A 26,949-nucleotide genomic window follows, 5' to 3' on the forward strand; every position below is an offset into this window, starting at 1 on the left:
AGTGTTTGCTCATAGTAGTGCAGCAGGAAAAACTGCATGGTTCAGGCTCTGTGCTACCAAGAGAGCAGTCAGTGTGCCTGTACTAGAGCAGGAGTATAAATTAGGGCCGTGTTGAACATGTAACTCACTTGGATTCAAAACACCTTAATTTTTTTAACAAAATGTAACAATATTTTATCATTTTGGAATAGGGAAAAAATTGCCTGCAATCCCATTCCCATGTAGAACTCTTTTAATTTTTGTATAATGTCTTTGTATAATCTTTGAATACATAAATATGTATTTTCATTTTAATATACCCTAAATATTTTTCCTTCTTCTGTACTTTCACAATGTTTTTGGTTGGTGTACTGTAACTTATAAAATCATTTCCCTAGCCTGTCATAGTTTATTTTAATGATTATATAGATATTGATACAGTGAGTACCATGATATGTAGAAATTTTTATTTAAAATTTTTTTGTTTCCTATGGGTAAATTCCAACTATAGGATTGCTGAGATTTAAGAATACAAATATCTTTAAGGTTCTTAAATAGGACACACTTTGCCAAAGCAGTGCTATAAGCATGAGACTTTTTTTGCCAACCTTATCAGCCTAAGTATTGCAAGAACTTGCTTACTTTTAACTTTTTAAGAAACTTAGAGGTCAAAATAATAGTAACCCATTTTGAGCACTTCCTGTGTTCTTGGTGCTGTATATATGTGTATATTATGTCTTATCCAACATCACCCAGACCGACATGTATTAGTCTCTTTTTTCAGGAAGGCAAACAAAACCCTCATATTATGTCTGTTCTTAGACCAGAACCAACACTATCTTGAATATCAAAGCTTTGTAATAAGTTTTAAAATCAGAAAATGTGAGTTGTCCAACTCTTTTTCCAGATTGTTTTAGCTATTCTGGGTCCTTTGAGTTTCTGCATGAATTTTAGGATCATCTTGTCAGTTTCTACAAAAAAGCCAGTTGTGATATTAATAGGGATTGTGTTGAATCTGTAGATCAATTTGAGGTATATTGGCATTTTTTTTAAGAGGGAGAAAGGGAGGAGCCATGGAGGCCTTGAGCTTGCTGCAGCAGTCTTCGATCACTGCTGACCATGCTCTCTGGCCACCACTTGGGCACGTGGCTTGGATCCAGGGCCTTTCTCACATGTGGCTTTCCGAAGGCTATTGCTCCTGTAAGACACAGTGGATACCATGAGAAAAGACTCTTATCAAACCTTCTGGATTCTATGATAGGCGTTCTTTGAATTTACTGAAATTCTACATTATGCTGACTGGGATTCCAGTAATAATTGGCCTAACTCTGGTGAATGTATTCATTGATGAAACTGAATTAGCAGAAATTCCAGAAGGCTATATCCCAGAACACTGGGAATATTACAAGCATCCTATATCAAGATGGATTGCCCGAACTTTCTATGATAGTCCTGAAAAGAATTATGAATGAACAATAGCTACCCTTCCCATTGAAATTGAAAACGCTGAATTATGGCTAAAGGAGTGGGAAGTATAGGGTGTCCCAAAATTCACGCAAGAAGTAATTTTGATAGAAAACACAGGTTTACAATTAAAAATTGTAAATTTTTTATTGATTCATAAAGTATACAGTATAGGGTTATGTATGGAATAGCACATTGGGTAAATGGCCTCCACGGCTTTGCTGGCACATACGCAAAGCCTTGGTCTTCATTGGTCTTCATTGTCACTGCTCCTGGGCCATAATTGGTACTTGGTAATGCTTATCAAATTGAAGGGATTGAAATCAAAGGGCAACAGATATTAGAATCTGATTCAATAAACCAAGTAAAATTAGGGTTTTATTTTTTGTTGTTGTTGTTGATAATGCTCATGCAAAATTTAAATCTTGCGTGAATTTTGGGGCACCCTATATGAAGATTAATGCGTACGAGAGACAATGGTCCCTGGTATCAGGCACCAACCATTGATAAGGGACTTACTAATCATGCTCTAAAAACAAGTCCCGACAACTGATTTTTTATTTCTCTAAATACAAAGTACATTTTCTTTATGGGAAAATGAAGTAATAAATATATTCTGTACTTTTGCTCAGAATAATGAATAAAATACTTCCATTGCTCTGTTTCCCAGTGTTGGTTCAGACTAAGGTTTTTTTCTGTGGGGGATTTTAATTTTTTCAGCTTTGTGAGGCATAACTGACAAAAATTGTAACATTTAAAGTGTACATTGTGATTATTTGACATGTGGGTACATTGTGAGTGGCAGATTAAGACTTTTGATTTGGGAGTTTCAGCTTCCTCTTTTAAGAGGTTTAAAAAAATTTTAAAGTTGGAGAAATAGGAATTTGTGAACTTCTTAAAGGTGTAACTTTGAAAGGTTAATGTTTTACTTACCTGATAAATGGAAGTTAGAGAAATCTGAGTATGTTAAGTATCAGGAAGTATAGTAGTTTATGTCTATGTTGTAGACATCTGGATTATTCAAGGGCAAACAAATATTGAACCAACTAGATAAAACATTAATAAACATTTTCAATGAACAAAGAGAGAGAGAGAGAGATTTATTGTTCCACTTATTTATGCATTCATTGGTTATTTCTTGTATGTGCTCTGACCAGGAATCAAACATGCATTCTTGCTGTATCAGGACGCTTCAGCCAACTGAGCTACCCTGCCAGGGTGTATATTGGCTTTTTAACAATATTAAGTCTTCTGATCCATAAACATGGGACATCTTTCCATTTATTTAGGCCTTCTTTAATTTCTTTGAACAATGTTTTATAGTTTTCAGGGTATAAGCTTGCACTTCTTTTGTTAAACCTGTTCCTAAGTATTTTAATCTTTTTGATGCTATTTTCTTTTCATTTTGGGGTTGTTCATTGCATGTGTATATGAATGAAATTGATCTTTTGTCTCACAACCTTGTAAGAACTCTTTTATTAGTTGTAACGTTTTTGTAGATTCCATAGGATTTTCTGTCTATAAGATCATGTTATGTGCAAATAGTGATACAGTGGGGCCTTGACTTACGAGTGTCCCGACTAACGAGTTTTTTGAGATACCAGCTGTCTCTCGGTGGATTTTTTTGCATTGAGTTGATAGAGTCATTTGACTTAACAAGCTCCTTGACGAACTCAGTCTCAGAACGAATTAAACTCGTAAGTCAAGGCCCCACTGTAGTTCTTTCAAACTGGCTGCCTTTTGCTTTTCCTTGCCTAACTGTACCTGCTACACCTTTGAGTATATTATTGAATAGAAGTGGTAGAGTTGACATCTGTGTCTCATTTTCCTAATCTTGGGGGGAAAGCATTCAGCTTTTAACCTTCAAGAATGATGTTAGCTGTGGGTTTTTATAGATGCTATATCAGGTTGAAGGAAAATCTTTTCTGTTTCTCATTTGTTGAGTTCTTATCATGAAGGGGTGTTGGATTTTGTCACGTGTTTTTTTCTGAAACTATTGAGATGGTTTTTATCTTTATTAATGTGGTATATTATTAATTTTTGCTATTAAACCAACCTTGCATTTTTACAGTAAATCTCACAGCTAATTTTATTTTTTAAGTGCAAGGCCTTCTAATAAATCATTATTGCTGAACTTTTATTACTAAAGACTTTTAAAGTTGATGTTTTTGTCATGTATGAACTTCATCTTACATTTGACAGGAATGGATTTACATCTATCTAAAAGGCCAAAAGAGAAAGGCTTTATGTTCAGTCTGTGGTTTCATATTCAGTCTAATATAGGTATCTCTGGATTGCTTATGATTAATGCCTTTCTCAGTTTTTTAAAAATAAATATAAATTCTTAATTGACAAATGCTGTTAGGTGATATTCCTGCACAGAATGTTTTGTAGTCATATATTAATGAATATGATAACCTTGAACAGGCATGTGGAGGAGTTCACCCCCAGAGCTGTCTACACCAGTGGCAAAGCATCCAGTGCTGCTGGCTTAACAGCAGCTGTTGTGAGAGATGAAGAATCTCATGAATTTGTTATTGAAGCTGGAGCTTTGATGCTGGCTGATAATGTAAGAACATTTTATACTCTTGTATATAAAGAAATCAGAATATTCTTTACCATGTCAGTAAAGACCTATAAGTTTCTATTAAAAAGATGTCCTTAAAAATAATAAAAAAATTAAAAGATGTCCTTTAAAGGGGGCATTTTTAGTAAATAATCTTTATTTGACATTGATTAATTAGATCTGTAAAGGCATGTAAGTTGTAGCTGTATCTATATATATAAAAGGCTAAGTGACCGTCTGACCATCCAACCGACCGGTAGGTATGATGCACACTGACCACCACGGGCCAGACGCTCAACGCAGGAGCTGCTGAGTGACAGCAACTTTGCAGAGTGCCCTCTTGCATTCCGGGACCCTTCAGGGAATGTCAGAGAGCAGGTTTTGGCCCACCTACTGGAGGCGCTCTTCAAGCTGCAGCGCTGCCCCAGGTGCAGCCGGCCAGGGAGGGACCATGGGAGGTTGGCTCCAGGGCGTGTCCGGCTGTTTTCCCCAGTCCCTTCCTGCTGGGCACCTTCTAATTTTTTTCAGTGTGCCCAAATCCATGCACTGGGCCACTAGTATGCTTATAAACATTGTTTCAATTTCACTCTTCACTTCTGCAGCTGAAAATCAATGTTGAAGTGACCCAAAATATTTTGACCCTGAGATTTACACAGTTTGGTGTGTTTTTTTAATGTATCTGTACTGATTTCACAGAGGAAAGGAGAGGGAGAGAGAGAGAAACATAAATGATGAGAGAATCATTGATCAACTGCCTCCTGCACACTCCTTAGTCTTAGTCTAAAACGAGTCAAAAGCATATGGTTCCTTCTAGCTCTGGGATCTACTGTGCTCTAGTAGAGGGAATTAGGATTGATTATTTACCTATCTTACAGTATAGGTGCAAACTTTGAGTTTACTTGCCATTTGACACCTAAAAGGCAGTTTCTTATGCTAGATTTGTTTGGTTACAGGGTGTATGTTGTATTGATGAATTTGATAAGATGGAAGTGCGGGATCAAGTTGCTATTCACGAGGCTATGGAACAGCAGACTATCTCCATCACTAAAGCAGGCGTGAAGGTACATGTGTCCACTTCTGTTCCACTGCATCGTGCCTTGTAGATTGATGTAGCTCTAGAGACATTCACCTGGATAAAATGCATTATTTCAACATAAAATGTTATTTGTTGAAATGGAAAACACAGCCCTGAGGATTATCAATCCAAATTATAGGTACTATGAAAATGTGTCACTATGACAGAAAGTAGAGGGTACTGGTGAAAATTTTAGCATTTCACAGTTCAAAATTTTCACAAAGCCTCAATATTTTTTGATAAAACAGGTTTACAATTATAACAAACATAATCTATTTAAATGAAAATAATAAGTACAGTCATGTGCCACATTTTGGTCAAGAATGGGCCACGTATGTGATGGTGGTCCCATGAGATTATAATGGAGCTGAAAAATTCCTATCACCTAGTGACATCTTAGTCGTAGTAATATCTTAGCACATCACATTACTCACATGTTTGTGGTGATGCTGGTGCAAACAGACCTACTGTCCTGCCAGTTGTATAAAGTAGAGCACACACAATTATGTACAGTACATAATACTGGGTATTATTGTTTTAGAGTGTTCTCTTCCTACTTATATAAAAAAAAAAGTTAGCAATAAAACGGTAAGCCATACTAAGGCAGCAACCTCATACATCTTGTGTTTACATCTCTTGATTGCATCATCTTCTCATGCTTGATTGAGTCTCATGTTTTATGCAGTAGGCTGTACCATCTAGGTTTGTGTAAGTGCATGTATGATCTTTGAACAGCCATGGAATTGCCTTACAACTCATTTCTCAGAACCTACCCCCATCATTAAGTGATACCAGACTGTACAATATTGTGACTAACATTCGAGAGAATCAAACTTTTTAAATAAAGTAATACTTTCAAGTAGTGAGGAAAATTTAAGCAGTACTCATAAAATATAAGGAAGAGAAATCTTCCCCTGCAACTCCCAGCACTAATAAGTACTCAGAAATACCTGCTGAGTTTATGCCCCTTTTAGGAATAATTTATATAGAAACAAGCATAATACATATAGTTTTGTTCCTTACTCATTCAACATAATTTTATTTTGGCAATCTTTCTAAAAGGTGTCCCATAATTATCGCAAGAAGTAATTTTGATAGAAAACACAGGTTTGTAATTAAAAATTGTAAATTTTTATTGATTCATAAAGTATACAGTATAGGGTTATGTATGGAATAGCATATCGGGTAAATGGCCTGCATGGCTTTGCTGGAACATATGCACTCTTTGATTATTGCCTGAGCAGTCGCATTTTCAAAGAACAATGGTCCGATGATGCCTCCAGCCCAAAATCCGCACCAAACAGTGACACGTTGTGGATGCATTTGTTTCTCAACAATCACTCGTGGATTTTCTGAACCCCAAATGCAACAATTTTGTCGATTAACCAAGCCATCAAGATGAAAATGAGCCTCATCGAAATTCAGCCACATTTATGCAAAAATGGTCATGGAAAATTTCAACAAAAGAGTGCGTATGTGCCAGCAAAGCCATGGAGGCCATTTACCCGATATGCTATTCCATACATAATAACCCTATACTATATACTTTATGAATCAATAAAAAACTTACAATTTTTAATTATAAACCTGTGTTTTCTATCAAAATTACTTCTTGCGTGAATTTTGGGACACCCTTTATATTGGCACATATTACATCCATTTTGGGTTTTTTTTTTATTACTGCATGGTTTTCAGTTGTATGTACCCCAATTAGACACCTACAGAGTGATATTTGGGTCCTTTCCAGCCTTTTGATTACAAACAATATTGTAGGTATCCTTGAACACACATCTTCCTGTACCTAGCTACAAGATAAATTTCTAACAAGAAACCTCAGGCTTAACGGGTATGCACAGCATTTCGCCATCATCATATGGGAGTACCTGTGCGCTGTGTGCTATTAGACTTTAATTTTAATAATCTAGTAGGTGAGAAATGATGTCTTAGTATTTTGGTTAGCATTTACTTCATAATGAAAGAAATCAAACATTTTTTCATATGTTTATTGGCCGTTCCAGATGTCTTTTTAAACCTATCACAATTCTTTCTTTTGTGGTCAGGCTACTCTGAATGCCAGAACATCTATTTTGGCCGCAGCAAACCCAATCGGTGGACACTATGACAGGTCAAAGTCGTTGAAACAGAATATAAATTTGTCAGCTCCCATCATGTCCCGATTTGATCTCTTCTTTATACTTGTGGATGAATGTAATGAGGTAACCAACATTATCTGTCACTCTTCTTTTGTTATTTCCAATATGAGTAATTGAATGAGTCAGGCTTGAATATATACTCCTGAACAACTGGCACATGTGTTTGCACTGATCTTTTATTTCTCTCCAATTGAGCAAAGGTGTATTAAGCAGTTCAGAATAAAGTCACTTGAATTTCTGGTTCCACTTAATTGTGTTGAGGAATATAATGTTGTTTGTTTTTGCTAATTTTTTTTAATTTTCAAAGGAAAAAGGACACGGTACAATATACAGATCTTGTAACATAGAAACCCACACCTGAAACCTTTTATGTTCATGTTTACCAATGTCACCCCAATAAATTTAATAAATTTTACAAAAGAAAGAAAAAAGGAAACATTATAATTAATTTCCAATCATTCTCTTTAAGATTTTAATAAGAATTTCTTGTTTTGTTGAGGATCTTTTTAGTAAGCTTGAAAAAATTGGAATACCAAAGAAATTTCTTTTTTTCTCCTCCAAATCAGGAGTCATTAGTCTTCCTATATTTTCTCATAAAGTTGAGTGTGTATCACTTTTTCCCCTTAGTTATAGAATAATTTGAAGATTAAATGTAAAGTGGTAGATGTACTTGGATTTGGACATGTTAACTATTAGAGTTATTATACTTAATCTTAAATATTTAACAATACTGCACAGCTCAGATGGGCACAGGACTACAAAGTGACATTCTGTAGAAGCCAATATTATAGGCTGTACTGTTAATTACTGAGCATGGGGGTCCTGTATTGCATTAGGCACAATCCATACTCTTGCTTACAGCAAAACTTCAACTATTATCTAAATAAAAGCTGCCTTCCATTAGTTTTTTATGTTTTGGTTTGTTTTTATCCCTTCACAAATCCATATAAATATTTAACCCACCTACCCATAGTTGGGAGTTACCTGATTTCATATATTTCTATTTGTACATAATCCATTAAATTAGTTTTTTAACTGTTGGAAATAATTTCAGACTTACAGAAACATTGCAAGAAATATAATAGTGCATATGGTACCCATATCCTTTTATTCTATTCACGTATTAACATTTTGCCCTATTTGCTGTATCATTTGTTCTCTTTATATCTGTGTGGTTTTTCTGTATCATTTAAGAGTAAATTGCTTATTTTTTGTATGATTTTTTTCTCAATATTAATACTGTGATGATTATCTTTATATATTTACAAATGGTAATATAAAGTTGTGGCTAAGACCATGGACTCTGAAGCTGGACTGTTCGAATCTTGGCTCCATTGCTTGCTGTGATATTGGACTAGTGATTTAACCTCTCTGAGCCTCAATTTATTCATCTGTAAAATAGGGGTAATTACTACCTAATAATAAGGTTTTGGTGAAGCTTATATGAGTTAATGCTTCTATACACACTTAGGCAATAGTGGCTGGCATATACTAAGGGCCCTAGAAATCTGCTATTGTTATTAAAGTCAGTTAATTCCTTCAAGAATATTCTTGGAGTGGGGCAAAGGTAAACATTTTAATTTGGTTTTAAATGAAACGTACCAAACTTGCCTCAGAAACCTTGTACCTATGAATACATCTTTCAGTGGCATATTAGAGCTTATTTTTAGCTATGACTAATTTCTTAATGCCTAGGATAGTCTGGAGTGGATATTGATGTAAGTGATCAAAGTGATTTTTTTTGTTGTTTTGAATTAGGTTACAGATTATGCTATTGCGAGGCGTATAGTAGACTTGCATTCAAGGATTGAAGATTCGATTGATCGTGTTTATTCCCTTGATGATATCAGGAGGTATCTTCTCTTTGCAAGGCAGTTTAAGCCAAAGGTAACCTGCATTTTTTATACTAGAATAGAGCATCATGGTATATTTTAAACTAGGGGCCCGGTGCACGAAATTCGTGCACTGGGTGTGGGGGGGGGGGGGAGTGTCCCTCAGCCCAGCCTGCCCCCTCTCACATACTGGGAGCCCTCAGGCGTTGACCCCCATCACCCTCCAATCGCAGGATCGGCCCCTTGCCCAGGCCTGACGCCTCTGGCCTAGGCATCTGGCCCGGGCAGCGGGGACCTGCAGTGGCAGCGGGGGGCGCCGCGATCGCGCGGGCTCCGCCCCTGCCCCTGCAGGAAGCCTCTGGCTGAGGCGTCCGGCCCGGGCAGCGGGGACCCACAGCTGCAGCGGCCCCACAATCGTGGGCTTCGCTTTAGGCCCAGGCAAGGGACCCCTAGCTCCCGGGACTGCCAGCTTCGACCGTGCCCAGCTCCCATCGCTGGCTCCACCCCTACTTCCTGCTATCACTGGCCAGGGCGGAAAAGGCACCTGATTCTCCGATCATGGCTGGGGGGCAGGGCAAAGGCGGCCCTTAGCTCCCCCCTGGGTTTCCAATCACTGTCAGTGGCAGGGGGCTTCTTCCTGCTTTCCCTTTCGCCTCCCTGCATTGTGCCTACATATGCAAATTAGCCGCCATCTTGTTGGCAGTTAACTGCCAATCTTAGTTGGCAGTTAATTTGCATATAGCCCTGATTAGCCAATGAAAAGGGTATCGTCGTACGCCAATTACTATTTTTCTCTTTTATTAGTGTTGATGGCATTTAGACAAAAGGATTACATGGAGAAATCTGAACCTGTACTTGTTTGGGTTTTTTGTTTCTTTAATTTGGGGCTTTTATTTGTTTGTTTAGAAGTTTGTTTCTTCAGAGAATTGAGAAAGGGGCATTTTAAAAACATCTGAATAATTCCATTTCTTTTCCTTGTTATGTGCTAATAACAATTTTTTGTGGGTGAGATTTTTTGGGGTTTTTTTAAAATATATTTTTATTGATTTCAGAGAGGAAGGGAGAGCAAGAGAGAGATAGAAACTTCAATGATGAGCGTGAATCATTGATTGGCTGCCTCCTACACACCCCCTACTGGGGATCAAACCCTCAACCTGGGCATGTGCCCTGACCGGGAATTAAACTTGCAACCTTGTTGGTGCATAGGACAATACTCCCAACTGAGCCACCTGGCTGGGGCAGACATTCTTTTATTTTAACCATTCCTAAGAATCATAAAACTGTGTATGTGTTTAGTAGTCTACTGAATGCTCTTATATCTTTCTCTGAGGAAAAACTTGGATTCCTCTGGATAATTGTGAATGAACATGATTGTTATTTTACAGTAGTTGATGTAGTTCATTAGATTGAGTCTGCACTGGATCCAGGATAGTTACTTAGACATTTATTTTTAAAATAAACCTCCATTTAATAGCCCAGCTGGAGTGGCTCAGTGGTTGAACCAGGAGGTCATAGTTCAATTCCTGGTCAGGGTACATGCCCAGGTTTTGGGCTTGATCCCTGGTAGGAGGCATACAGGAGGCAGACAATCAATAATTCTTTCTTATTGATGGTTGCTTTTTTAAAAAATATATTTTACTGATTTTTTACAGAGAAGAAGGGAGAGGGATAGAGAGTTAGAAACATCGATGAGAGAGAAACATCAATTCAGCTGCCTCCTGCACACTCCCTACTGGGGATGTGCCCACAACCAAGGTACATGCCCTTGACTGGAATCGAACCTGGGACCCTTGAGTCCGCAGGCTAACTCTGTATCCACTGAGCCAAACCGGTTAGAGCGCTTATTGATGTTTTTATCTCTCTCTCTCCCTTCTTCTCTCTGAAAATTAATTTAAAAATTAATAATAATAAATAAATAAACCTCCAGTTGGCAATTTCCTAAAATAGAATATGGAAAGAAAAAAATGTTTGCTTTGATTCTGGTTGATTCTAGGTTTTTACACATTATTGTCTGGCTTGACGTTTAGAAGTTATTCTTTTTTTTTTTTTTTTAATGTGCCCTAACTGGGAATTGAGCCAGCAACCTTTTGGTTAACGGGATGCTACTCCAACCAACTGAGCCATCTGGCCAGGGCTTGGAAGTTATTCTTAGTCTTTCATTATTTATCACTTCCACTTAGTTATCCTATATAAAAAAAAGCCTAGTATGCAAATAGACCGAATGGCCGGTGGAACAACCGGTCACTATGATGTGCACTGACCACCAGGGGGCAGACGCTCAACGCAGGAGCAGCCAAGGCGGGTGACAGCAGGGGCCCCCGATCACCCTACCAGTCACCCCACAGAGGGAGGTGACCAGCAGCAGCGGCGGGGCGAGCAGGCAGCACCAGGTCGGCCAATGAGGGTGCCAGCAGGGCACCCCCGATTGCCCCACCAGTCGCCCCACAGATCGGCCCTGATCGCCAGCCATGCCTAGGGACCCTACCCATGCACGAATTTTGTGCACGGGGCCTCTAGTTTATAATATTGGGATTGACTCTCACTGTCCCAAAAGAAGTTTAGTGAGTCTTTTAAAACTAAGGGTTATGGATCACTTTTGTGTGAAGAGGCATTTGTTCTCCATGACTGTGTACTGGCCCTTCTCTGATCTTGGCATGCATTCTTTGTTAACATGCTGAGTTCCTTGCTCTGAAAAACTGAGGGTTCACTCTAGCTGGTTTGGGTCAGTGGATAGAGCGTCGGCCTGCGGATTGAAGGGTCCTGGGTTTGATTCTGGTCAAGGGCACATGCCCGGGTTGGGGGCTTGAGCCCCAGTAGGGGCCATGTAGGTGGCAGCTGATCAGTAATTCACTCTCATCATTGATGTTTCGATCTCTCTCTCTCCCTCTTCCTTCCTCTTTGAAATCAATAAGTCATAGTAAAAAAAAAGAGGAAAAAAAAAGAATGATCCACTTATTTACTTATTTTTTTAAATTTATTTTTTTGATCAATCCTCTTTAAAAAAACTAAGGGTTCTTTGTTATTATTTGACAAGTAATAAGGTTTATTGAAATAGCTAGTGTATAATATATATATGTGTATTGTCCTTTTTTTCCCTAAAGACAACATAAATTAATTGAATCTCAAGAATAGCCTGCGCATTGTTTAATGGGCTCTGGCATCTTGGGTGAAAAGATTACATCCTATCCCATTGCTTCAGTTTGTTACATATCTTTTATATATATATATAAGGCTAAGTGTCCATCCATCTGACCAGTAGCTATCATGCACACTGACCACCAGGGGGCAGATGCTCAACGCAGGAGCTGCCATGTTGCACACTGAACATTTAAAAATATACAGCATCACGGACCTGGCACTGATACACCAACACTCGGCTTCCCCCACATGGGACACAGGCCCCACCACCACCACCCATGGCCCAAAATGCAGCCCAGAAACGGTGGCTGTGGACGCTGGCTAATGATGTCACGTGGCAACATCCAGCTTCCTCTCCCTAGCAACTAGCATCCTTGGAGTTTCTTCAGCCCAGGAACCCGACTTGCTTTATAGCCAGGTGCAAACATTTTACAGTTTAACCAAATGTTTGTGAAGCGTTTTCTCATGCCTCATCTCATTTGATCCTCACAGAAGTCCTGGAGTAGGTAGATAGGAGACTCAGTAGAATCCTGTTTTCTTTTCATTAGCAAGATGTGAATAGCAATATTAAAATATTTCTTCTAATTAATTTCAGTGTGCATGAATCCATGCACCGGGACACTAGTCTTTTAGAAATTGCCATTTTCCTTAAATACTAACCCTGCTGCCTTCCTCTTTATAAAATAGTACATGGAATTCACCGGCCTTCTTAGTTTCTGTTGAAAGGCATTTCAGTGTTAATTCCTTGTCATTGGCTTCAAAGTTTTGACTTTCTCAGTTCCCCTAATGTCTCCACCCGGAAGGCTCTTAAACCTCTGTTTAACACAGCTCCCGTCAAGTAGAAATGCTCTGACGTCAGTGATGTTCTGAAACAGATTTCCAGAGAGTCGGAGGACTTCATTGTGGAACAGTATAAACGTCTCCGCCAGAGGGATGGTTCTGGAGTCAGCAAGTCGTCCTGGAGGATTACAGTGCGGCAGCTTGAGAGCATGATCCGTCTCTCGGAAGCAATGGCTCGGATGCACTGCTGTGATGAGGTATCAGAGTCACTTTAACACAATGGATGGGAAGAGAAATTGATTTGTTGGCTTATAAGCATGTTTTTATCTTTGGTTTGGGACATACTAGCATTATATAACTGTTGAGTGCTCGTAAGATATGTGACTTTGGGATTTCTCCCTTGAAGAAGGTTACTGTCGAGCATTTATTGAGTGTAGTTAAATAGTAATGAGATAGTCATATTATAGATTTGGTAATACTTATAGAGTGTTACTGTTAACGCTATTCATTCAAGAAACTGCTTATATATGCAGTTCTGATATCCAGAAAGTTTGTATTTTATTTTAGCGGTAACTTGGTTATCTATTGGTTCCCTACTATGAACAGTGATAAAACCAGCATGTTTCATATTTCCTACTACCCTACCTCTCAACCATCTAATTTTAGAAAATAATGTCTTAGCGTTTACCTTTGTGCAGTCAGATATGCTTATCTATCACTTGATTTATCATATTTTGACTGGTACAAATGAGAGGCAATCAGCACATTTACCTCTCAGGTCTCCCTGTTTTCTTCTTTTCCCTTCCCGTTTCTATATATCATTTCTCTATCTTCAGACGCATATCATTTACATTGTGTTCTGTCACTCTTAATTCCCACATTTGTTTTAATCTTAGTTTTGTAGCTAAATATATGCAAGGCTCAGTGGAGATTATTTTGTTATGATTTTCTAATCCATTTCTTGGCTGATTGAAATCTACCTATGAAGAGTTCAGTGAAAAAAAAACCCATATTCATGAGAATGATATTCTCTTAGTGTTATGTTATTTATAGCCTTTACCTGAATAATAGCCTGGCTTGATATACAACCTTTGGCTCATATTTTCTTTTTTTATGAATTTTTTTTACTGTATCCTAACATTAACTGTTGCTGTGGGGAAATCTGAGCCCAGCCCTTGAGTAATTTTGCTCCCATGAATAACTTGTTCTTTCTCTTTTTCAAAAGTATTCTTTTTTATTTTCCTAGGCCAGTGAGTTTATTAGGATATGTCTTGATATTGACTGTTCTTAAATGACTTAGTGTCTTTGTTAATAGTTTTTTGTCTTTTTTAAAAATGGCTCTGCTGGGTTTATCTTGTTACGGGGCTCAGCTGGTTAGGGAGGGAGATTTAGAGAGACTGTAGGTTATTTATAAAAGTACTTGAAGCACACCCCCCCCCCCCAAAAAACAAAAAACAAAAACATGGACATGTCATTTTTCTTTTAAATAAGCTTTTTTATTGAAGCAGAACATACATATAGAAAAGTGCAAATATTGTAAGTGTACAATTCATTTAACTTTCAGTGAGCATGCCTGTATAACCTAATTTCACTTAGTATAATGTCCTCAAGGCTCATCAATGTTATAGCATGGACAGGATTTCCTTCCATGTAACATTCCATTGTATGTATTTAGCACATTTTTTAAATCCATCAGTGGATATTTGGGTTGCTTCCACACCTCTTGGCTATTTTGAATAATGGTACAATGGGCATGGGTATACTTTATTTATGTTTTAGATATTAACCCCCATCATATATATCATTTGCAAATATTTTCTCCCATTCTGTAGGTCGCCTTTTTTACTCTATAATTTCCTCAACTGAGAAGTTTTTGAATTGGATGTAGTCTCATTTGTCAATTTTATTTTTTGTTGCCTTTGCTTTATTTTTATTGATTTCACAGAGGAAGGGAGAGGGAGACAGAAACATCAATGATGAGAGAGAATCATTGATCGGCTGCCTCCTGCATGCCCTATACTGGGGATCGAGCCCACAATCACGGCATATGCCTTGATCGGGAATTGAACTGTGGCCTCCTGGTTCATAGGTCAACACTCAACTACTGAGCCCCGCTGGCCAGGCTGTTGCCTGTGCTTTTGATGTCATATCCCAGAAACCATTACTAAATCCAATGTCATGAAGCTTTTCAAACCCTGTTTTCTTGTAGATTGTTTTTTATAGTTTTAGGTCTTTAATTTATTTTGAGTTAATTTATTATTTTGAGTTTCATTCTTCTGTATGTGATACCCAGTTTTCTCAGCACCATTTGTTGAAAAGACTATCCTTTCCCCAGTGGGTGGTCTTGACACCTTTGTCAAGATTATTTGACCACATACATAAGGCAGTTCCATTTTCATTGCTATATGATCTATCAATGAATATATCACAGTGACTCACCAATTATTCTGTTAATGAACACTTAGTTTCCAATTTGGGTTCTTATGGGATATACATATCTTTTGATCATATAATGTATATATGTAAACATTTCTGTTGGGTATATATATATTTAGGAGTGGAATTGTTGGGTCTTAGGTTGTACGTGTGTTCAGTTTAGTAAAGATTGCCAAAAACGGTTTTCCATAGTGCTTGTATCAATTTATATTTCCACCAGCGATGAATGAAAGTTGTTCTACATTTTTTTCCAACACTCAATATTGTTGGTCTTTTTAGCCATGCTGGTGACTGTATGGTACTATGTCATATTTCATGTCTGTGTGAGGGAGGGAGAGTGTGAGTAAACCAAAATACCACTGTGATTTTGTCTGGAGAAAATCTGTTTGGTAAACCAAGAAGACTGACTTACTGATTTACCTCATCTTGATTGGTTTAGGTCCAACCTAAACATGTGAAGGAAGCTTTCAGGTTACTAAACAAATCCATCATCCGTGTAGAAACACCTGATGTCAATTTAGATCAAGATGAAGAAGTCCAAATGGAAGTCGATGAGAGCCCAGAGGGCATCAATGGTGAGACGTTTGTTTATAAATCTGTTTTGGAATTAGAGTCCAGAATGCCCTCTGAGATGCCATGGTAAAAGTGCACTTGTTGATGGTTTTGAAGTCTCTGTGGCAAAAGGAAAAAGTGGATATTGAATTGTAATTAACTGTTTATAAGTTAAAATTTAATTAAGTAATTAACATAAAAATGTATTCTTACAAGACAAAATACACCAAAAATGGTGATAGTGGACTTAATTCCCCAACCTATTGTTATTTTGCTTTTGAATTAAAAACATTTTCTCAAATACATTAAAACAGAAAATTACTAGAATTTAAAGTTTTACATAAAAGGATGAAAATTTGCATATAATATTATAGATGCATTTTAGATCATGAAATATTTTTTTATTGATTTTAGAGAGAAAGGGAGGGGGAGGGTGGGAGGAGGAGAGAGAGAAACATCAATGATGAGAGAGAATCATTGATCCGCTCCCCCTGTACACCCCTTACTGGGGATTGAGCCCACAACCTGGGCATGTGCCCTTAACATATTTGAACCCAGGACCCTTCAGTCCGCAGGCTGACACTCTGTCCACTGAGCCAAACCAGCTAGGACTAGATCATGAAATCTTTATATCTCTCATCCTTCCCATTTCTTCTAACTTAGTTGTCTTTACTAATAGCACTTACGAATTTGCCCTTTTTTTTTGTTTGTTAATCCTTACCTGAGGATATTTTTCCATTGTTAATCCTCACCCGAGGATATTTTTCCATTGATTTTTAAAGAGAGTGGAAAGGAGGGAGAGAGAAAAACATTGAAGTGAGAGAGAGACATTGATTCGTTGTCTCCCACATGCACCCCAACCCAGGCCAGGGAAGGAGCCTGCAACTGAGGTACGTGCCCTTAACCGGAATCGAACCCGAGACCCTTGAGTCCGCATGCTGAAGCTCTAGCCACCGAGCCAAACTGGCTAGGGCTGCTTTTAATTTTTATTTGTAAAATTACTAAATACCCAATATATCTTTGTTTTGAAGTTAGTATTGCACTATTTGTGTATGTATAAACATTTGATGGGGGAGTTTTGGAGGAACAGAAGGAAGACTCAGGTGGTTGATGTTTCCCTAGGTCATGCTGACAGCCCTGCTCCGGTGAATGGAATCAACGGCCACAGTGACGACACAGACCGCGATTCTGTTCCGAAAGCCTCCCTAAGGCTGGGCTTCTCCGAATACTGCCGAATCTCTAACCTTATTGTGCTTCACCTCAGAAAGATGGAAGAAGGTGAGGCCCCCAGGCTCAGTCCTTTGATAAGCTGTGTGCACATAAACCACTTCTGATTGCTAAAGGTTGTGTTTCGTCAGGAGAAATGATAAATTGTTAGACAATCTTACTTTGGCAGGGTGTCAGCATATTCCAGCCTGGACTTTTCCCCACGAGTTCATTGTCAGACAAGATTTATGGGTTATTCTTATTAATGTTGGCCAATTTTAATAGCTTGGAAGCAGGATTTGGGATTCTATAATACATAGAGAAGTCCTTTATAATGTTTTTACAGATGCAAAAATCACTATTCCTTACTATAGCTTTATTTTAAATGTATGAACTCCTAGGTTATTTATATTTCATAGGCAAGTAATTGAACTCAAAAGACTGTATCAGCACAAAAACGTTCCAGACTAGGAATAAACTAAAACCCTCATTTCTCCATAGTTTAAGTGTGATACCTGGATAGTAGTACATTTCTTACCCGTAACTGCTTTCCCACAAGGTAGAAGGAAAAAATAATGAAATCAAGGAGTCAAGCTTAAAACTTTAATTTGGTGGTTGGCCATCAGACATTTCTTATAAGTTCCAATATTCCGGCTTTCGGACAGATGCTGTCATCACAGCACCCTGTCTGAGATGGAGTAAAGGAAGACCAGAGACTGTCTTGACTTACTAAAGTGAGCCCTGTAACCTCTGCTCTCTTTCCCCTGATAACTGGCCAATGGGCGGGAGGAGAGAAGATAGTAAAGGAGCCACTAGAACAGACAGGTGCTCCCTTTTCATTTAAAAAGATTTGGGAGCTCACAGGTTCTTATGTTCATGTTATACTTTATTATTCTAGTTCTCTCTCGCACAACAAGTTTTAAACATGGCAGACCATTGATGGGGCAAAGATATGATTAGCACCCAGATAGTCTGCATTCCATAGATAAATTCTACTAGGTCTTCGTTTCTTTAAAAAAGAAAAAAAGGCACTGTTCACCCAGCCAATTAGATGTTGTTTTAATTAAAATGGCAGAACCTATTGACGATGTTAAGCAAGTACTTACTCTACAGCCATAATAAACTTTTCAAAGGAAGTTATCAGTAAAGCTAGAATTTTCCAATTTTTATTTTGCATTTTATTAGCAATTGCTAGAATCAAGACTAAGTAGACTTTTTTTAGGTTATATTTTATTTCTGTGTTATAATATTATGCAGGTTCCAACTTTTCTTGTGAATTTAGAGTTCTGCTTTGGACTCTTAGAACCACACAGGTCAGTCAGTATGAATAGACCTTGCTGGAATCAATTGTTAATTTTTTGTTTTGAATAAAATCCTGTGGTTTTGTTTTTTAATGTTTTTATTGATTTCGGAGAGGAAGGGAGAAGGGGAGAGAGAGAGAGAGAGAAACATCAATGATGAGAGAAGATCATCAATAGGCTGCCTCCTGCACACCCCCTACTGGGGATCGAGTCTTCAACATGGGCATGTGCCCTGACCAAGATTCGAACCCATGGCCTCCTGGTTCATGGGTTGACACTCAACCACTGAGCCACACCGGTTGGTCAATTCCCATGGTTTTTGCTTCTCAGTTGACCTCAATTCCAGTCTGTCTTTTTCCAAAGAAGAAAAGTTATATTTAAGAAGTTTTGCTTGCTGTTGTTTCATTCCTAATTTATGCCTTCAGTTGATGTTGGCAGACATTCTCTTAGATGATGAAGCATAAAAAAGTGAAGGAAACACCTTATACTCTGAAATATTAGTAGCTTTAAGGCTTGTTTCTTATCATCTCTATTTAATTTGATTTTTCTCTTCAGGATAAAGTCAAGCATACAAGTAATATGACAGATTATTTCAGGCTTATACTGGAACATTGCAAATCTTACTTCGGCAGATATACTTTCTGACTGGTTGATGGTTATCTAATCTTACATATCTGTGTGTGCAAGCCCCCAGGATTGACAGTATAATTTGCTAGAAAGATAATTTAACCCTTTTAAAATGTATTTTTTGTTGCAGAAGAGGATGAGTCGGCATTAAAGAGGAGTGAGCTTGTTAACTGGTACTTGAAGGAAATTGAATCAGAAATAGATTCTGAAGAGGAACTTATAAATAAAAAGAGGATCATAGAGAAAGTAATTTATCGACTCACCCACTATGTACGTACAGAACTTTGCTTGGGTTTTGATGAGGGAGGGGAGCTCATGCCTCTTGTGTAGGTTGGTTAGATGTTCATTTATTTTGAATCATTGGGTCTAGTCAGAATTATGAATTGTAACAGAATTGACAGCATTTGATTGACTTATTTCCCCTATTATAACAAGCAGAATGTAAGTCAGATCTGGGAAGGTGGATTTAGGGTTTTATTATTTGAGGGTTTTTAACCTTTGTTTTCTCTCTCATTACAAACTTTCAAGCATCAACCACTATTACCTAATTTTTATATTTCACCTTCCTTACCTTCATTATCCAGTTTACATTCTAATAATCATTCTTGTCTTTTACCTTCAACTTCATTCTCTCTTTGTGTTACTTGTTTGGCCAGATCCCAGTCTTGGTTAAATCTAATTCTTTCTTTATACTCACATCCAAGCATTTAAAAATATCTAGAGAAAAGCATGCAACCATGTGCCCATTCTTATTTAAATGCATGACCACAAGTCTCCAGTGGACAATTCTGTATCTTACAGACTTTACAGTAGCCCTGCCGGTGCTGTTACTTTCCCCTAGTCTGTTCACTTTCCCACTCTGTTAAAGGACCATTATATACGTACTTTCTCTCTGCTCAAATTAATTGGCCCTTCTCGGTATTCAACCTGTCAGCAACATTTGTCACAGTTGGTCTTTGCTCCTGGAAATACTTGTTCCCTTGGCTTCTGAGTCACCATATTCCCCTGGGTCTTCTCCTGTCTCACTGGTTATTTCTCTTCAGTCTCTTTTTCTGAATCTTTTTCTCTTGTCACTTTTTTTTAAAATTTCTTTATTGGTTAAGGTATTACAAATGTGTCCTCATCCCCCCATTAACCCCCAACCTCCCCCCCTCTTGTCACTTTTTAAATGGAGTACTGTGCTCATTCCTCAGACCTCTTTTCTATTTACATTCACTACCTAAGTCAGTGGTTCCCAACCTTCTGGCCCTGTAAATACAGTTCCTCATGTTGTGACCCAACCATAAAATTATTTTTGTTGCTAATTCATAACTGTAATGTTGCTACTGTTATGAATCGTAATGTAAATATCTGATATGCAGGATGGTCTTAGGCGACCCCTGTGAAAGGGTCGTTCGGCCGCCAAAGGGGTCGCGACCCACAGGTTGAGAACCAATGCCTTAGAATCATTCTTGATTCCACTTTTCCCTCACAACTTCTCTTTTAGCAGCAAATTCTATGAGCCCTACCTTCAGTATGTGTATTTTCTGTTCTTTTCTCACCACCTTATGTCTGTCCCTCTTTGTATTAGCTTTCTGCCCAGTAGCTAGGCATCTTTTAACAAATCAAATTATTTTAGTGCCCTACCTTCCAGTTCTTTCCTTCCACTTAGAATAAAATCCAGTAGCCAATACCATGGCCTGCAGAAGCCTACACAGACCACCAGCCTCTGTCTGTCTTGTTCACTTCATTTTATTGCCCCCTTTCTCTTCCCATCCTCCTCAGGGACACTGGCCTTGTCACGGTTCCTTTGACACACTTCGCCCTTTGCCCTTGCCCAGATCCCCTCCTCCGTCCTGAAAGAGGCTTTTATTGCCCAGCCTGTTGAAATAGCCTCCTTGCTGTCACCCCCTTGCCCTGCTGTATGTTTCTTCATAGTGCTTATTGCTTGCCAGTATATTCCTTAGGTGTTGGGTTTATCTCTCTCGTTAGAAGGCAGGCACCATGAGGGCAGGAACTTTAACCACAGTATGCTCATTTTCTACAGTGTTGCCTGGTGCATAGAGGGGTCCAATATTTCCTGAATAATTGATTTTTTCTGTTCCAATGGCAGAGATTCAATTGTCCTGCATTTTGCTTCAGTGCTCACTATATACATATTGTAGGTATCACATCTGAGGGTTGTCTTATCTGAAAAACTACCTGTGAGAGCGGATGCAAATGAGTGTATAATTTCAGGAGCTGATGAGAACAGCTATCCATATCAGAACTTAATAAACAATACCTATGAAAACAAAGCTAATAATCACTCCATAACCAGGGTGGTGCGTGCTCAGAATTGTCTTTCAAATAGTGGGCAGTGTTTTTGCACCAGGCCCTCCCTTCCCTCCCTAGAGCCCCCTGGGATGAGTGTAAGATAAAATGATCCATGTGGAAATCCACATTGGGTCACATTTCGAAATTAACTGATCTACACTGATTAATTTGACTCACTGCCTGAGCTAATTCACGCAAAAGACTAGCGAACTTGTACGGTGCTGATCAAGTGTTCTCCCTCTGAGGGTGTGTTAGTACATAGAGTGCTTGAAAGTGTCCAGTCCCTCTTAATGGCATTAGTGCTCATTCTGTGGGACTTTGCCACCTTCTTAGGATCAAATCACTGTTCCCTGAGTTCCTCCATACAGGCTTGGCTAGGAGTCCTTCTCATTTGTAGATATTTTAGGTTGATGTATAGGTACATCATAAGCTTGAAATCTGTCATCAATATTTTTAAGCCACCTGGCATGTTCTTTTTTTAAATTTATTATTATTAGCTCTTAGATCAGAGTGAAATTTATCTTCAGATTCTACTTCTGATTTATGAATGGGTAGTAAAGAAAGAGTTCAATGACCAGTAATTAAAATTATCAAGATATTACGTGAAACTAAATACTTTTATCAGAGTGATAAACATATCAGAGTATTTTACACAATTGCAAATCATAAAATCCATACATCTTGCCTTTTGAAATTATATTTACAAGTACTTGATTTAGTATGCCAGGAAACCTTATTAAAATCACAATGACTGTTGAGCTTACTTACATAATCCTTAATTTTTCTTTTTTTTAAAATGTATTTTTACTGGTTTTAGAGAAGAAGGGACAGAGGGAGGGGAGGGAAGAGACAGACAGAGACATATCACTTGGCTGCCTCCTGCACAACCCTCTATTGGGATAGAGCCCAAAACTGGGCATGTGCCCTGATTGGAGGTCGAACCAGCCACCTCTTGGTATGATATTCAACCACCTGAGCCACATCACCCAGGTCCATATTTCTTAATTTTTAAAAGGAGGTTTATGGTGTGAAAAGGTCTATATCCTAATGGGGACAGGTTTAGCAGATCCTTAATAATGATTTTAAAGTATAGTCCTTTTTCTAAGAGTGTCTGGAGGGGAAATGAAAGAAAATGCTAGTAGCAAACACTCAGGAGAAGGGTCAGGTGCTGTGTACCTGGCATGTCTATAACACTGTGGAAACCTGAGGACGAATGTTTGTGCTTCACAGGATCATGTTCTCATTGAGCTCACCCAAGCTGGATTGAAAGGTTCCACGGAAGGGAGTGAGAGCTATGAAGAGGATCCCTACTTGGTAGTGAACCCTAATTACTTGCTTGAAGATTGAGATATTGAAAGCATCTAACCAAAGAAACTGCGGCCCCCTGCTTCCTGGCCTGGAGCCTGGGGTCTGAATGGAGCTCTGCTAGGGAGAGAATGTTCCTGGGAGCAAGGCTTCGGGAAGATGCATTGCTGAGTAGCGAACCAAGTTGAAGGGCCTGTGTGCCGCATTCCTGTCATACACTTCTATGCCAACGTGGGCCTTTGTTTAGCGTGCTTCTTATCTAAATGAAGTTGGAACCTAATAATGTGTGGTTTCAGTAACTAAGACCTTTGCTTTCATTTGTAGGAAAAAGGTCCATTACTTTTATGGTATGTAGTATTTTATTGGGGAAATAACTTTCAATTGCTAACTATTGCAGTTTTTCACCAAAATAAAATAACTTCTTTTGCATTTGTCTTGAATTTATTTATACTCTTACTAGAGGCCTGGTGCACGAATTAATGCACGGGTGGGGTCCCTCTGCCTGGCTGGCGATCGGGGCCAGCCGGCCAGAGGGAGGGACTGCAGGAGGTTGGCTGGCCACAGGAGGTTGGCCAGCCGTGGGTTGGTCATGCACCAGTGGGGTCTTTTGGCGATTGGGCTGAAACCAGCAGGCCAATGCCGCCTGCTACTCCTGCCTGCCGCTCCCGCTCATCCCAGCCCTGCTGCGCCTGCCATGGGCTCGCACCCAGTCAGTCCCAATTGTGAGAGGCTCACACCACGGCAGCGCTTGCCAGCCGTGAGCCCTGCGTCTGGCTCCCATTGGTCAGCTGAGCGGTGTTACCGCTGTGGGAGCACATTGACCACCAGGGGGCAGCTCCTGCATTGAGCCATCTTCCCCCTGGTGGTCAGTGTGCATCATAGCGACTGGTCAACTGGTTGTTCAGTTGCTTAGGCTTTTATATAGAGAGAGATTGTTTCCATCTACTTGTAACTATGAGTCTTTTATTATTACTTTTAATAGATATTTTTATTGATTTCAGAGAGGAAGAGAAACATTGATGATGAGAGTAAATCATTGATCACCTGCCCCCTGCACGCCCCCTACTGGGGATTGATCCCCCAACCCGGGCATGTGCCTTTGAATTAGTCTGCAGGGTAAAGCTCTATCCACTGAGCAAAACCAGCTAGGGCAGGGGTGGGCAAACTTTTTGACTCGAGGGCCACAATGGGTTCTTAAACGGGACCGGAGGGCCGGAACAAAAGCATGGATGGAGTGTTTGTGTGAACTAATATAAATTAAAGGAAAAATCATTACATAAAAGGGTATGGTCTTTTTTTTTTTTTTAGTTTTATTCATTTCAAACGGGCCAGATCCGGCCCACGGGCCATAGTTTGCCCACGGCTGAGCTAGGGCATCATTACTTTGTAATAGTTTAACTTCTGTGCCCTAAGAGTTATTTTCTAACTTTTTTAAAAATAAATATTTTATTGATTTTTTTACAGAGAGGAAGGGAGAGGAATAGAGAGTAAGAAACATCGATGAGAGAAACATCGATCAGCTGCCTCCTACACACTCCCTACTGGGGATGTGCCCGCAACCAAGGTACATGCCCTTGACCAGAATCGAACCTGGGACCTTTCAGTCTGCAGGCTGAGCCAAACCAGTTAGGGCTCTAACTTTTATTTTAAGGGAAATGTGTGATTTTATATATTATAAACTGTTTCCAAATTTTATGTCTTTTTCCAGGTAAAAGTTATTGCTGTTTATGATACTAACTTCATGAAACTTAGTTATCAGTATACTGATGATGCAGTTTCTATTGCAGCTTTTACCAGATGTCATTCTTGGCTTGTAGGGCCAGTTAAGGCGTGTTCATATGTGGTATGTGAGTTCAGTAATAGTAATTTCACTCTCCATTGGCTTGAAAAAGATAGGGTAGGGACGCTGGGAATAGAGAAGCTGCACAGTTAGCAAATGCAGGTTATAAGCTCCTTCAAAGGTATGTTCCTAATTAATGAGGGTATTAGAGGCTGTTGGGATGAAGATACCTTGGGATCTCAGACTTGCTAGCAAGGCAGCTCTGAGATCCTGGTGTAAAAAACGGACAAATGTCAGGCAGGACATTCAGTAACAGGTGTTAGGAGGAAGAACATTCTAGAGAAAAGCTAGGAGACGGGAAGAAAGAGCCCTTCTCTGTGCTGACTCCCACTCAATGAAAATGGTGTTAAGAGGTCCTGAAAGAAGAGAAACAGCCTGACAGGAGTTTGAACTTTAATTTGATCAAATATTTGCCCAAAGGAAAATTTGAAGCATAGGAAACCTGAGTTCTGTTTTGATGAATCTCATCCCCTTCCCAATTCTACCATTAATGGGAGTGCAGGCTCCAGAGCAAACAAGGTAATTACTACAAATGCAGTCAGAGGGGTTTTTTTAAAATATATTTTTATTGTTTTCAGAGAGAAAAGGAGAGAGAAACATCAATGATGAGAGAATCATTGAGCGGCTGCCTCCTACTAGGGATTGAGCCCGCAACCTGGGCATGTGCCCTTGACCAGAATCGAACCTGGAACCCTTCAGTCTACAGGCTGATGCTCTATCCACTGAGCAAAACCAGCTGGGGCTCCAGTCACTTTTTGTCTGTCTGAATGAGTGCTTACATTTCCACATAACCCCTTCCTCCGCATGTTACTTGTCAGGAAGGTAAAGTGGATAACAGCATACAAGATCTTTAGTAAGTGGGTAGATACAGCATGTTACTGAGTGGGACTACTTGAATGTTGACATTGTCAACTATAAATTTAATGTATTTTCAACCAAATCCCAACAGGTATCCATCAACAAGAGGGGAGTTCATAAATTTCTAGAAACATACAACTTACTGAGACTTAATCATGAAGGAACAGAAAATCTGAGCAGACTAGTACGGAGATTGACTCAATAATCAAAAACCTCTCAGCAGCCCTGCTGGTGTGGCTCAGTAGTTGAGTGTTGTTGACCAAGAGGTCACCAGTTTGATTCCCAGTTAGGGCACATGCCTGGGTTGCTGGCTCCATCTCCAGTAGGGGGCATGCAGGAGGCAGCCAATCAATGATGATTCTCTCATTGATGTTTCTATCCTTATCTCTTCTCTCTAAAATCAATAAAAACATATTTTAAAAAAACAAACAAAACAAAATCTCTCAAAAAAAGTCCAGGACCCGATGGCTTAAATGGTGAATTCTACCAAACATTTGAAGAATTGATACCAATCTTTCTCAAACTCAAAATTAGAAAAGGATGGAACATTTCCAAACTCAGTTTAGTAGGCCATTATTAGCCTGATAACAAAACTGAAGGAGGTCGCCAAAAGAAAAGAAAATTACAGGCCAATATCCCTGATATTAGATGCAAAAAGCCTCAACAATTATTAGCAAACTGAATTATTCCAGGGATTCAAGGATGTGCAATGCCCACAAATCAACCAATGTGATTGATACTCCACATTAACAAAATGAAGGCTCTCCTGTGACTCAGAGATTTCACTTCTGGGTATATATCCGAGGAAACCCAAAACACTAATTAGACAGAATACATTCATTGCAGTGTTATTTACAATAGCCAAGATTTGGAAGCAATTCAAGTGCCCATGAATAGACAAATGGGGAAGAAAGCTGTGGTACATATATGCAATGGAATGTTAGCCATAAAAAAAGTGAAATTTTACCACTTGTGACAATATGGATGAACCTAGAGGGTATTATGCTAAGTGAAATAAGTCACACAGAGAAAGAAAAATACCATATGATTTCATTTATATGTGGAATCTAAAGAGCAAAATTAATGAACAAATAAAATGGAAACTGACTTATAGATACAGAGGTCAAACTGATGGTAGCTGGTTTGGCTCAGTGGATAGAGCGTCAGCCTGTGGACTAAAGCGTCCTGGGTTTGATTCCGGTCAAGGACACATGCCCAGATTGCAACCTTTATCTCCAGTGGGGGGCATGCAGGAGGCAGCCGTTCAGTGATTCTCATCATTGATATTTCCATCTCTCCCTCTCCCTTCCTCTCTGAAATCAATAAAAAATATATATTTTAAAAAATCAGCTTCATTTCAGCAAAACCTAGATTCTGATTGTTCTTTAAAGGAGTTGGTAATGGCCAGGATCTTGATGTGAAAACACTCATCTGTAAAGATACTAGTATATGTGCCCCTATGTTCATTTCAGCTTTATTCACAGTGGCCGAGACATGGAAACAGTGTCCTTTGATGGACAATTGGATACAGATATGCTACAT

General features: G+C 39.0%; 1 protein-coding gene and 1 pseudogene across 1 annotated transcript in view; both read left to right on the top strand.

The window, feature by feature from the left end:
• MCM6 (minichromosome maintenance complex component 6) overlaps positions 1-23,138 on the top strand; it is a 37,109-nt gene extending 13,971 nt beyond the window's left edge. Inside the window, exons 9-17 of the mRNA XM_059704571.1 lie at positions 3,871-4,012; positions 4,963-5,070; positions 7,145-7,300; positions 8,996-9,124; positions 13,083-13,244; positions 15,863-15,998; positions 17,098-17,253; positions 19,240-19,379; positions 22,635-23,138. Coding sequence (XP_059560554.1) covers positions 3,871-4,012; positions 4,963-5,070; positions 7,145-7,300; positions 8,996-9,124; positions 13,083-13,244; positions 15,863-15,998; positions 17,098-17,253; positions 19,240-19,379; positions 22,635-22,751 — 1,246 coding nt within the window. The 3' untranslated portion in view covers positions 22,752-23,138. The remainder of the gene's footprint in view (positions 1-3,870; positions 4,013-4,962; positions 5,071-7,144; positions 7,301-8,995; positions 9,125-13,082; positions 13,245-15,862; positions 15,999-17,097; positions 17,254-19,239; positions 19,380-22,634) is intronic.
• LOC132238676 (NADH dehydrogenase [ubiquinone] 1 beta subcomplex subunit 5, mitochondrial-like) lies at positions 5-2,536 on the top strand (annotated as a pseudogene).
• Positions 23,139-26,949: the final 3,811 nt, after the last annotated feature.

This window comes from Myotis daubentonii, chromosome 7, assembly GCF_963259705.1.
Source record: "Myotis daubentonii chromosome 7, mMyoDau2.1, whole genome shotgun sequence".
NCBI lineage: Eukaryota > Metazoa > Chordata > Mammalia > Chiroptera > Vespertilionidae > Myotis > Myotis daubentonii.